Source organism: Microtus pennsylvanicus, chromosome 4 (assembly GCF_037038515.1).
Source record: "Microtus pennsylvanicus isolate mMicPen1 chromosome 4, mMicPen1.hap1, whole genome shotgun sequence".
In the NCBI taxonomy this organism is placed as follows: domain Eukaryota; kingdom Metazoa; phylum Chordata; class Mammalia; order Rodentia; family Cricetidae; genus Microtus; species Microtus pennsylvanicus.
Window position 1 is genome coordinate 139,953,483 of NC_134582.1, and position 13,651 is coordinate 139,967,133.

A 13,651-nucleotide genomic window follows, 5' to 3' on the forward strand; every position below is an offset into this window, starting at 1 on the left:
CAAACCCAACCAACCAAACAAAAAATCCCCAAAATACCAATGCATAACCTCTTTAGTAGCCAATAAACTTGTTCATTAATTTGGAATGAACCTGCTGTAGGGCAAAGTGCTTCCCCAGAACCTGTGTAAGCTAGAGGACATGTGTAACCTAGTGCCCCTTTAGTGAGATGGGAGCTGGTGACAGGAGAATCCCCAGGAGCTCACAGGCCAGCTAGGCTGCTGTATGTAGTGACGGATGACAGATGACCCAGGTTCAGGTGGGAAGCCAGCGCAGACATCTGAGGTGTTGATGTTTAAATACCACATGTGTGCTGTGACACTGATGAAGTAGCAGCCACGAACACACTGGAGAATACACACACGTCACACACTTTAAAAATATCTTGAAAATGTTTAAACATTTATAGTTGTGTATGTGTGTGTGTGTAAATTAAAGTGTATAATGATTATAGTAAATTATAAAGTGTATGATAATAATAGCTGAGGCTGGCTTTGTGGGTAAGATCACTTGTTCCACAAGTTTGAGAGGAAGGAGAAGGACTTGAGTTTGAAATCTCAATGTCCCTATCAGAAGTCATGTGTGGAGGACAGCATGGTGGCGCACACCTTTAATCCTAGCACTCAAGAAACAGACAGGCTGATTTCTGTGAGTTCAGTTCAGCCATGGTTATACTGTAGGAACCTGTTTCAAAGACAAAATAAGCTAAGCTGTGTGACTCTGTGTGCATACTCCTCAGTATTGTGTGGAACAGGAGAGAGGAGGATTCCTAGGGTTTTCTTGTTGTCAGCTCTAGGTTCAGTGAGAGATGTGTACCAGGGAATAAGGTGGAGAGAGGCAGTGGTAGAGTAGGCTGCTGGTGACCCTCTGCTCTCTGCGTGTTCATGCCGGGGAGCACATGACGGGGAGCACTGTCGCATGGCCATAGCCAACACACGTGCTTTCACACACACACCAAAAGAGAATTAGTTTTAATATAATACTACAATAGCAGAATTAGAATAAAATTATTTTATAAAGATACTATATTAGAATACCAATATAGACAGTAGACAACTATTACAGTAATACAGCATTCCATTTTAAGTTATCTTATTATGTGTATTTTATAAATAATGTGTCATAGGTAGAATGGAGGTGCAGAGGGTAAACTGCTTATTCTGCTGTCCTTGCTAAAACATGGATTAGCGAAGAAAACTGAATAATCTTCAGCATAAATTAGCTCTTCATATTGACTATACTCCAGTCAGTTAAAACTTTTGGTTCAAGGGCTGGAGAGCTGCTGGTTCAGCAGTTAAGAGCGTATACTCTGTCTTTCCTTTTTTTTTTCTTCTGAGACAGGGTTTCTCTGTGTAACAGTCCTAGCTGTCCTGGATCTAGCTCTTACAGACCAGGCTAGCCTTGAACTCACAGAGATCCTCCTGCCTCTGCCTCCCAAATGCTGGGATTAAAGGTGTGCACCACCACCCTCTTAAGAGTGCTCTTGCGAGGACCCAAGTTTGATTCCTAGCACTACATCAAGACAGGTCACAACTGCCTGTGAATCCTACCCTGGAGAGCTGATGCCCTCTTCTTACCCACAAGGGCATCGCTCTCATTTACAAAAACCTCCATACAAACCCACATACAAGATGCACACCTATCTACATAGTTAAAAATAAAAATGAAGCCTTTAAACTGGGCAGTGGTGCTGCATGCTTTTAATCCCAGCAGAGGCAGGTGGATCTCTGTGAGTTCAAGGCCAACCTGATCTCCAGAGGTAGTGCCAGGACAGACTCCAAAGCTACAGAAGAACTGTTTCGAAAAACCAAAAAAAAAAAAAAAAAAAAAGCTTTTAAAACAAAAACCTACTTAAAATAATCTTCAGATTTCAGTCAAGATTCAGTATTGGAAGAAGAACAAATTACACATAGGTCTGTGATTGTGTGTAGTGGCCTATAGCATTTGGGAGTAGAGGCAATTATATCCCCAAGTTTACTGGAAAGTTCCAGGCCAGCTAAGGGTACATAGTAAGATGCGGTTCCCTCAGGGAAAGAAAGAAAGAAACAAAAAACCCCAAAAAACTCAACAAAGGAACAAAAAGGAAGTTGGTTATTAGCACCTTTTTTCTTTTTCTCTTTAAGGCAAAATTGTACTAAATAGCCCTGGCTGGCTCATAACTCCATGTGTATACAAGGCTGGTATTGATGGAGATCTGCCTGCCTGTCTTCCTCTAGTGCCTCCCTCGTGCACTACTGGACAGTTCATTTCAGTCACCTTTTCTTGGTGATCCAGGAATTTAGTATTTTTCAGTAGTACAGCTTTGGCTACTGATTCTTTGGGTTCAGGCAGTACTGAAGGTTGATAACTATTAAAGTAATAAATTCAGTGTTTTCTTTCTTCTGAATTGTAACTGCCATACTCTTTGCCTAGTGTGATGGCTAGTTTTATGTTAATTTGACACAAACTGGAGTCATTTGGGAAAGGGGACCCTCGGTTGAGACAGTGTTCCTACCAAAATAGCCTGTGAGGTGTTTTCTTCATTATACTTGATGTGCTGGGCCCAGATTACTGTGGACAGAGCCACCACTTGGCCCATGGCCTCGGATGATGTAAAAAAACAGGCTTAGCAAGCTGTGAAGAACAAGCCAGTATAAGCAGCACTTCTTTATGAGTTCTTGCCCTGGCCTGACTTCCCTTAGCAAATATATGCATATGGTGAAATAAACCCTTTTATTCCCAAGTTGCTTTTGGTCATGATGTTTTTAGCACACCAGAAAAACCCTAACTGAGACACCTATGGCTTCAGTTTTTACTTACCTGTATCTGAACCATTATCTTTCTTTTGTTATCCTACAGCCTTATCTATCTCCTGTATTTATTTTAGTATGTCACCAAACTGTCTAGTCATTAGAGATTTCCTTTCTCTTGCTCTATGTGTTCAGTTTTTTAAGACCAGTACTATTCTGTTGTAAGTTCTCAAACATCTTCCATCCCAACTACATTGATGGTTCATTGTCATTATGAAACCTTTGATATGACTTATATTCATTTGTTCTTTTTTGATTTTGTTTTGACTCAGGGGTTGGCTGTAACTTTGGCTGGTTCCGGAGCTCACTATGTAGAACAGGTTGTCCTGCAATGCACAGAGATCCACCTGCCTCTGCTTCTGAGGGCGGGATTAAAGGCGGGCGCCACCATGCTTGGCCCATACTCCATTTGTCCTTAGTTGAATGTCCATCATCATTTTTTGATTGACTTCTGTAGTATCTGCCACATGCTGTTTTTCATACATCTTATTAGACAATCCTGAAATAATCTCTTAGGACTCCCTTACTAAGGTTATGAGCCAGGGTCCTTTTTCCTTATAGTTGTCTAGAGTTAAGTATAGTAACTAAGGTGAGCATTTCTTTATATCTTGGGTGACTGGGTGACTCTTGGGAACCCTTACATTTTGCTCATAGAGAAAATCATGCCTACTCAATTACTTCTTGTATATGGGAAACTGAGTTCAAGTTGAAGGATATTTTAAAGAAAGGAATATTTCCAGCAGGAACATGAGAGGACCCTTTTAGAAAACAGTATTTTTATTACCATAAAACCTTTTGCTATATCAGTTATATTTATAACTTGTAACTATTGTTTTAAATTTGTAAGTCTTTAGACAGCTTTATGTCAAACAATGGACACTTTCAGTATTACTTAGGTGGTGATCCCAGTCAGCACTTGGAACGTTCTGGGTTTTGTGAAGATGCTCAAATCTCTCCTGGAAATGGCAGCATTGGGAAAATACGGATGGTAGCAATTGAGGGGAAAGGTGAAGTAAAGCACGGAGGAGAAGATGGCAGAAGCAGTGGAGCTCCACACCGAGAGAAGAGAGGGGGAGAAAGCGAGGACTTCTCTAGTGTTCGAAGAGGGAGAGGTGTGTACTCCTCCTTTACTGATTCATGTGATTTCTGAGACAGTCTCATTATCTAGATCTGGCTGGACTGGAACTTGTGATCCTTCTACCTCTGATTGCCAAGCGTTGGTGTGATAGTGCCCAACTTAATTTTTTTAATCTTTTGTGCAGTGTTTTCTAAAATAACATTTGAGTGGTGTATGTGTGTGTGTGTGTGTGTGTGTGTACATTCTACATATAATGTCATGCATGTGAAAATCAGGACACCCAGGGCTGAGCCACCTTGGCAGCCCATGATGCAGTATGTCTAAGGAACCACGTTTATGCCCTCTGAACCATCACTGCTCTCACTCTGCTGCTACTTTGTCCCAGTGTAAGGCAGTCTGAATTATTTATCTTTTCCTTACTTGACTTGAAGGAGATCATTTAAAGCCGACAAATCAATAACAGCTAAGGAACAATGAACACTAAAAATACCGACAGTAGTGATGTGGGCTGGTGAGATGGTCTGCCGGTTAAGTGTGCTGCCAAACCTGAGAACTGGGTGTGATCCCTGGGTGGAAGCAGACATAACTGATTTTCACTAGTGCACTCTGACTTCCAGTGCACACCTTGGCGTGAGCATGCCCTCCACCGGGACACACAAATGTAACAATAATAAAAATAGTGATGTGATTAGGGAGTAGACTGGATGTGAGTGTGGAAAAGTAAATATATTTGTTATAATTATTTCTGGTAAGAAATAAAGATACTATGAAAAGCATGAGAGAATGAATATAGAGAGCCAGTTGGTGATGGTGCAGACCTTTATTCCCTCCTCTCCGGAGTCAGAGGCAGGTGGAACTCTGAGTTTGAGGCCAGCCTGGTCTACAGAGCAAGTTCTCTGTCTTGACAAACAAACAAAATTAATGTAGAACAGGAAGTGTAGCTCAGTCATAGCTGTGTTTAGTCCCCACCATTGAATGAGAAAGGAAAGGGAAAAGGATTGAGAAATAACCATTTGGACAGAGTATGGATATTTTCAGTTTTCAATAGGATTATGTCCCAATACAACCTTTATAAATTGTGAATATTAAGCTGAATATGCATATAGCCTAACTGCCTTAATTATACTTGGAACACTTGCATTGGCTTGCTCTTAGGCAAAATCATCTCACACAAAGCCCATTCAAAAAATATACTATACTTCAGGGGCTGGAGAGATGGATGAGATGGAGAGATGGTAGTTAAGAGTATCTGTTGCTCTTGTAAAGGACCTGGGTTCAGTTCCCAGCATCCATATCAGAGGGCTCACAACTGCCTGTAACTTTCGTCCCAGGAATCGAGCACCCTGTCTCTTTGGGCACCTGCTTGCATGTGGTGCACAGACATAAACATTCTCTTTTTTTCTCACTCTCTCACACACAGATAAATCTTAAAAAAATACTGTAATTCAGGTGAAAAACTCAGTTGTTATATAGGTATACTTTTGTACCATTTAATGTTAAAAAATTGTAGGTAGAATCTTTGCATTCAGTGGAAACATTAGTACACTGAAAGCACAAAAGTAGAAAGGAAAACCAATAAGGGATTGGATTGGATTTCCTAGTACTCAGTTCATTGAATTTACATAGGTCTTGCTCTTTTCTTATTATAAATAGAACTGCATCTAGAGCACAAATTAACTCAAATTTCACACTTGATCTCCTTCTTATACTTCTGGCCAAGAGGATTAGAAAGGTAAGAAGGAAAAAACTCTTGACTTCTGTTATGAAGGAAGATCTGTAACACTCCATTTCTGCAAGAATACACAGGAATAAAAATTGTTAGCTGTGCTGGGGATGTAGTTAAGGGTCGAGTACTTGTCTCGTACATGTGAGGACATAGGCTCAAGCCCCAGCAACACACACACACACACACACACACACACACACACACTCATGGGGGTAGTGGAGGGAGAGAACAAACACAAGAAAAATAATAAAAAAACCTCTTGTTAGCCTTCTGAAAAATAAGTTGGCAATACTAAGAACCTTTACAAATCTTTTGATCCAATAATTATTATTATTGGAATCTGTACTAAAGGAGGTGTGTTGGTTAATATTTGTTGTTAACTTGGAAGGATTTTGAGTCACCTAGGAGACAAGCCTCTTGGTGTGAGTGATGTCTAGATGGGGTTAGTTGGGTAGGAAGACTTTCCTGAACTGGGGTTCTAGATTAAATACAAAGGGGAAATTGAGCTGAGCACCTGTGTTCATCGTGCTCTGTTTCCTATTTGAGACCAATGTGATAAGTAGCCAGCCCCACGCTCCTGCTGCCATACCATTCCTGCCGTGATGGAATTGACCTTGCCTGGAAGCCAAAACCAAACCTTCCTTTCTGAGGTTGCTTTGCTCAGGCACTTTGCTGCAGCAACCAGGAAAGTTACCAACATAGGAGACAACAAAAATTTAGAGATGAATTGATATACAAAGACATTCATTGCAACATTATTTGCATTAGCAAAAATTTGGTTTTGAAGCCTGAGAGATGGTAAAATCACTTGCTAAAACATACACTTGATGACCTGAATTTAATTCCTTAGATCCCACAGAGAAAACTGATCTTGAACGTTGTCTTATGACTTTCACACATGCACCATGGCATGCACACATCCATACACAGCTTTCAATCATATACATACACGCAGGAATAATTGAAAATTTTAAAAATAATTGTGGGCTTTTTCTTTTTGAGACAGGGTTTTCTTATAGAACCCTGCTATTCTGGAACTTTCTATTTCGACCAGACTGGCCTTGAACTCACAGGGATCATCTGCCTACATTTGCCTCCCAAATGCTGGAATTAAAGGAGTGTACCACCATACCCAGCCTTGAAGTAGTTGTTTTTTGTCATATATTTGAGACAGAGTTTCATTTATCCTAGGCTAGCCTTGAACTCTTTCTGTAGCCCAAGCTGATTATGAACTTCTGCTTCTCCTGCATCTACCTCCCAAGTGCTAGGATTACAAGCATGTGCCACCATGCCTGGTTTTTATATTAGCAGAAATTCATAATCACTTTAGTCAGATGTGTAGAATGGTTGGTTAGTTACTTCATGCTTCATATTAAGGGATTTATGAAAGCATGTAAGTGTTCTTGGAATAAGAGTCAATGATGGAGATAAATGTTTGTAATATGATTTAAGATAGCACATAATTATGAGGTTAAGCCAGTTTTTAAATCTGTGCATATAAAAAGGAATATATGGCAATATAGAAAAATCTTAGTAGTTAGATATTTAATATGTATAAGAAGTATGCAGTTTACAATTAGAAAACTCTTTTATGAGCTTAAAAGGGTTTTAATTTTTAAACCAAGAAGAAATTTTTGTTCTTTAATGTAAATTTAAATAGTTTAAAACAAGTTACGTTTTTAGAAGCAGTTTTAATTACCTTTACAGTAAAGAGGGTTTAAATTTTTTTTAAAGATTTATTTATTATATATAGTGTTCTGCCTGCATATGTGTGCCTGCAGGCCAGAAGAGGGCGCCAGATCTCATTACAGATGGTTGTGAGTTACCATGTGGTTGCTGGGAATTGAACTCAGGACCTCTGGAAGTGCTCTTAACCCCTGAGCCATCTCTCCAGCCCCCTGGTTTAAATTTTTATACAAAGATTTGTTTTATTGTATGAATGTTTGCTGGCATGTCTGTATGTGCCCCACGGGCATGTCTTGTGCCTGTCGAGTTCAGAAGGTAGTGTCGGATCCCTTGGAGTGGAGTTACCACGCAGGTGCTGGGAACCAAACCCAGGTCCTCTACAAGAGCAACAAGTTATAGATCAGCTGAGCTGTCTCGCCAGCCCCAGTAGAGTTTTTAAACATGTACTCTGATCATGAATCTTCCTTATGAATTGTGTAAACATTGTCATACACTGGTAATAATGTACACTCTTCCCCTAATATAGAATAGATTCCATTAATGTTTTTTTGTTTGTTTGTTTTTCGAGACAGGGTTTCTTTGTAACTTTGGAACCTGTCCTGGAACATACTCTGTAGACCAGGCTGGCCTCGAACTCATAGAGATCCACCTGTCTCCCAAGTACTGGGATTGAAGGTGTAAAGGTGTGCACCCCTTCCCCCGGCTCCTAATGGTTTATTTTAGGTGCTTCCTGGTTGCTTTTACTTTTCTTTGTTTATTTATGTATCGAGGAATTATGAAGGAAAATGAATAGTACACTATTTCTATTTAAAAAAGAACCCTTTATTGATAGGTAACTTACTTTATTCTCTTAATAGGGCATAGAATTCCACATTTGAGTGAAGGAACCCAGGGTCGGCAAGTAGGAAGTGGAGGTGATGGAGAACGCTGGGGCTCAGACCGAGGGTCCAGAGGCAGCCTCAATGAGCAGATTGCTCTTGTGCTCATTAGATTACAAGAGGACATGCAGAATGTCCTTCAGAGACTTCATAAACTGGAAACACTAACTGCTTCACAGGTAAGCTACTAGTCTGTTGTTATCTTCTGCTAAGCAGTATAGAATCTGTATTGATAATATTTGCATAAATACCAGGTGTGTATGGGGGTGTGATGACATGGGTGACTCATACCTGTAATCCCAATAATAGGAAGGTGGAGGCAAGAAGGATCAGAAGTTCAAGTTCAACTACATTGGGAGTTGTAGGGCCAACTTGGGCTAGGGCTAGAGACCCTTTCTCAAAATAGAAATGAAAAACCCCCCAAATTACACACTTTTTTCATTCATTCAAAGTTGTTACTTTTCATTTGTATTTAAAGGCGAAATTATCATTGCAGACAAGTAATCAGCCCTCCTCTTCACAGGTAAGAATTTTAAGTAAATTATAATACATTTACAGTTTTTGAGCTACTTAATGTGAAATCTACCTTTCAGAGCTTTGAAGCTGAAACTGTGTGTTGGGCTGTGTCCCTTTGGTCTTTGGACACTCTTTTCCTTGAGAGTGCTTTTTTAAAAAAAAAGTTGGATATGTTTATTTAAGTCTTAGAAGTCTGCTTACTGAGCATAGAATATTCTGTCAGAGGAAAGATTATTATTATTAGTTTTAATATTTATTAATTATGTATTAAGAAAGCTGGTCTGTGGTGTCTCATGCCTTTAAACCCAGCACTCAGGAGGCAGAGGCAGGAGGATCTCTGTGAGTTCGAGGCCAGCCTGGTCTACAGAGTGAGTTCCAAGACAGCCAGGGCTGTTACACAGAGAAAACCTGCCTTGAAAAACAAAACAACAAAACAAAACAAATGTCTTCAAGTTTCTCCATGCAGTACTTAAGAGATAAATGACAAGCTTATTTTGTTTTCACAGAAACCATCTTGGTGGCCCTTTGAGATGTCTCCTGGTGCATTAACTTTTGCTATTATATGGCCTTTTATTGCCCAGTGGTTGGTGCATTTATATTATCAAAGAAGGAGAAGGTAATACTATAGTTCTATAATGGAAATGGTTCATGGACTCTTATAACTTGTAGTAGATACAGGAGATAGGTCTGCTTTATAGATGCATTGTCATTCTGAACATCCAGGGACTAAAACTACCTTGGCAAATGTTTCTGTGGATTTCTGTGTACTTGTATACAGAATATGTGATGGATTTGTACACTTTTAATTTATGTACATGACAGTGACTATATGCTTTGTAAGTTTTATGGCTAATGAAACATGATGCTCTTAAAAACCATTTATTTCTAAACAGCGTTAATAGAATTTCAGAAGCAGCAGCCACTGTCTTGGTAGCACTTGCCCCTTCAAAACTGTGTATACGTATACTCTTTGCAGATACAGACCTTAGTTTAAATCACTTCCACCATAGTTACCAAGTTTAGGTGCGTTTCAACTCCCTTTTATTTTTTATTATTTGCATTTTATTTGGGTATATTAGGTGTAGAACCCAGGGCCTCTTACTAGGCAAACAGTCTACCACTGTTCCAGCCCCCAAACTTCTTTTCATGTTTATTTTGTAGAAAGCCTGTGGTTAGGGCTTTGCAGATAGTTTAGTTGCACAGCAAGCACGAGGGACCTGAGTTCGATTTTTCAGAACTACCAAACAGAGCGGGGCATGGCTGTGCATGTGTGAAGGATCACTGCTAAGGAGGCGGTCCAGGGTGATAAAATGGTGGTTCTTGACCTTCCTAGGGCTGAGGCCCTTTCAATACAGTTCCTTCTGCTGTGATGACCCTCAACTATAAAATTACTTTTATTGCTACTTCATTACTATAATTTTGTTGCTGTTATGAAACATAATGTAAATATTTGTGTTTTCCAGTGGTCTTAGGCAACCCCCATGAAAGGGTCATTTGACCTTGTAAGGGATTTGGCCCACAGGTTGAGGACCATTGCTCTAAAACATGAATAGCTTCTAAAGCAATGTTCTTAACCTGGCACAGCATTAGGAAAGTTGAGAATCACTACTCTGAGGACTGACACCTGATGTTGACTTATGGCTTTGTAGTAATATGGGCGGCGGGGTTGCGTCCCCAACACCCCAGCTGCCTGTTCGGCTAGCTTTATGCCCCGAAATAATTATACGGACACTGTATTCTTTTAATCACTGCTTGGCCCATTAGCTCTAGCCCTTACTGGCTAATTCTGATATCCCAATCAACCCATCTCTAATAAACTGTAGCACCGGTCTTACCGGGAAAGATTCAGCATGTCTGACCTGGCGGTTTGCTTCATCGCGTGCATCTTCCCGGGAGCAGGGAGCATGGCGTCTCTCTGAGGCGTCTGCTCTGGAGAGGAGAGCTGTGAAGTCTGACCTCACTTCCTCTTCCTCCCAGCGTTCTGTTCTGTTTATTCCACCTACCTATGTCCTAACCAATAAAATGGGCCAAGGCCGATCCTTTATTAGCCAATGACCTTCCTCCATCATTTCCCCTTTTGCGGTTTAAACAAACAAAAAAAAAGGCTTTAACTTTAACATAGCAAAATTACATATAACAAAACAGTTATCAAGTAAAAATTACAATAATCTTTATCATAACTAAGGAAAACTGTAACTATAACTAACTATTCTTAACTATAACTAACTATTCTTAACTCCATCAAAGACTCCAGAAAGATACAATACTACCTAAGCAAACAAGAAAAAAGCAACTTTTAAAACTCTAGAAATGACAGAGACATCTCGCTGCCTGGACAGTCACCCAAAGTTCCTCTGTACCGTTGGGGCATCCATCTTCAGCCTTCAGGCCCATGGTATCCAGCAGACATTTCCATAAAGCAGGAAAATTCAAAGTCAGTTCAGTCACTATCTGTTGTGTCCTGCAGAATATCTCACAGACTCTTTCATGAATCAGGAACCCCGAAAGATCATCTCACCTTTAGGCAAGTTCAGTAGTCCTCTCTCTGCGGGTTCTCTGTGTCCAGTTTATGCAATAGTCCAGGCAAGAGCAGTTTCTTGCCCAAATGGCTATCAAACTCCATAACGAGCCTCTTCGATGCCCATCTTCCTCTTGAAGTAGATTGCTGCTGCCAGGAGCAGAGTGTCTCATTGTCATGAAAAGTCCTAAGTTATTAAAACATTTAAAATGCCATATTCTATAATCTTTGAAAATATGAAGAATGCCTATCTAAAATATATCTACGCACATCTAGAAAATATTAACTAACATGACTACAAACTTGACTATTATGATTATCTATTAACAATCTATATTTCTAATTATACATTACATTTTTAAATGAACTACACATAGTATCTTAATAAATAGCAGAAATATGCATATACATATAACAAAATTGACCTTAAATCTCTATCAATAAAGCAAAATCTATACTAATGCAAATTATTCATACCTATATCATATCCCCCTTTAAATGTAAAAGAACATTTATAAACATTTTTTGGGAATATGGGCGCAGTTACTTCTCTCCAAACTGCTTCCTGCTGAATGGGGGCGTCGTTAATTAGGTCTTTCATGGTATAACCTGTGTGCCAGGGTCATCTCAGTTGGCAGTTGAGTGAAGTAATTTTTTGAGGGTGTTCACATCAACCTTTCAGGAGGGCGTGGTCTATCATACCAAACTGGGATAGAAGAAATCCACAGAGTCTCATCCTCTGTGAAAACAAAAGAAGACTCTCTCCAAAGCATCATATCCTTAGACCCAAATTCTGAAGTCATACCCTCATGATATCCGTTCTGGTTCCACTTGGCAGCCCATATAATGAAATGTCTCTCTGTACTTAGCTCCTTCACAGTCAAAAATTTTAAAGAAAACACAATGTACATAATCCAGACTCTCTGTGAATTTTCCATTTTTACGTGGCTTATTTTTACTCTATCACTTTACTTTATTCTGTCTCTTTAAAGACTTTACCTTTTTTTTTTTTAACATTAACTTTATTTTCTATATTCTTTTTCTTCTCTCTCCCAAGCCTACATACATTCATCCAACAGTGTGACTCATTTAGTGGTCTGAATCTGTCCTATTGTGAATCTGCAATTTTTTACTATCCAGGAGCACTTTTGATTTGCGCCATTAAATCACTAGGCGCTTAAGAATCTAAGCTGTGACATTCCTAGGTTAACTTTTTGCTTTTTGAGTGTACATCTTTGACCTGGAATAACTCTGTAGACTAAGCTGTCTTTGAACTCTCAGAGATCTGCTTGTCTCTGCCTCCCAGGCATTGGGATTAAAGGTGTTTGCTACTACACCTTGAACTCACAGAGATCTGTTTGTCTCTGCCTTTTAGGCACTGGGATTAAAGGCGTGTGCCACCACACACAACAACTCTCTTCCCTTTTTTTTTTTAAGAACTTCAACTTTTAGCTTGCATATATTTTTAACACACTGTAAACCATGTAGAAATTTTGTCTTTGAATCTCTCTTTACTGTATCTCTCTCTGTTTTTCTGACCACATGAGTCTTTAATTTACCAAGCAATATCAGTAGAACTAAAGCCGTGGCTTTGCCAGCTAGATCCAGTCCATTCCTTAGCTTTCTGCCATTCCAACCTTGTGGCTGAGGTACCAGCCAGAGCCGCGTTCAGTGCCACAAGTCTACAGTGTTTCAATGTCCCTGACAGCAAGCGAGATTCAGCAGCCTGTGCTTGCAAACCGCATGAACTGCCTGCGTAAAAGAGTCAGAGTCTGCCCAGGCAGGACAGCCCAGAAAGCTGGCATTTTAAACGGTGCAGCTTTTTTCCTGCTATGGCTGAAAACCGAAAAGCATGTGTTCAGCTTTTCGTCAACACCGTTTAAGTGTTTCGTGGCAGGACCTCTTAATGAGCTGCAGGCTTTGCAGCTAAAGCTGAGTCTCTCTTAGATGAGGCGCTTGCTTGCCTCTGGCAAGCAGAGCAGACCCGAGAAATTGTTGCTACCAAGAAACCAGGCACAATGCTTTCATTTTGTTCTAGAATTACTTCCCAAGCTGTCTCAGGCTTTATGTGGAAGCAGTTGTCCACGTGGGCGCCATTTGTAGTAATATGGGCGGCGGGGCTGCGTCCCCAACACCCCAGCCGCCTGTTCGGCTAGCTTTATGCCCCGAAATAATTACACGGACACTGTATTCTTTTAATCACTGCTTGGTCCATTAGCTCTAGCCCTTACTGGCTAATTCTGATATCCCAATCAACCCATCTCTAATAAACTGTAGCACCGGTCTTACCGGGAAAGATTCAGCATGTCTGACCTGGCGGTTTGCTTCATTGCGTGCGTCTTCCCGGGAGCAGGGAGCATGGCGTCTTTCTGAGGCATCTGCTCCGGAGAGGAGAGCTGTGAAGTCTGACCTCACTTCCTCTTCCTCCCGGCATTCTGTTCTGTTTTCTCCACCTACCTATG

General features: G+C 40.3%; 1 protein-coding gene across 8 annotated transcripts in view; it reads left to right on the forward strand.

Annotated features, from left to right (window-relative positions):
• Acbd5 (acyl-CoA binding domain containing 5) overlaps positions 1 to 13,651 on the forward strand; it is a 36,476-nt gene that overhangs the window by 18,966 nt on the left and 3,859 nt on the right. For all 8 annotated transcript variants that reach the window (XM_075970664.1, XM_075970666.1, XM_075970665.1 and 5 more), the window contains 4 exons: positions 3,674 to 3,899; positions 8,135 to 8,334; positions 8,634 to 8,678; positions 9,178 to 9,287. In XM_075970664.1, the coding sequence (XP_075826779.1) occupies positions 3,674 to 3,899; positions 8,135 to 8,334; positions 8,634 to 8,678; positions 9,178 to 9,287 (581 nt within the window). The remainder of the gene's footprint in view (positions 1 to 3,673; positions 3,900 to 8,134; positions 8,335 to 8,633; positions 8,679 to 9,177; positions 9,288 to 13,651) is intronic.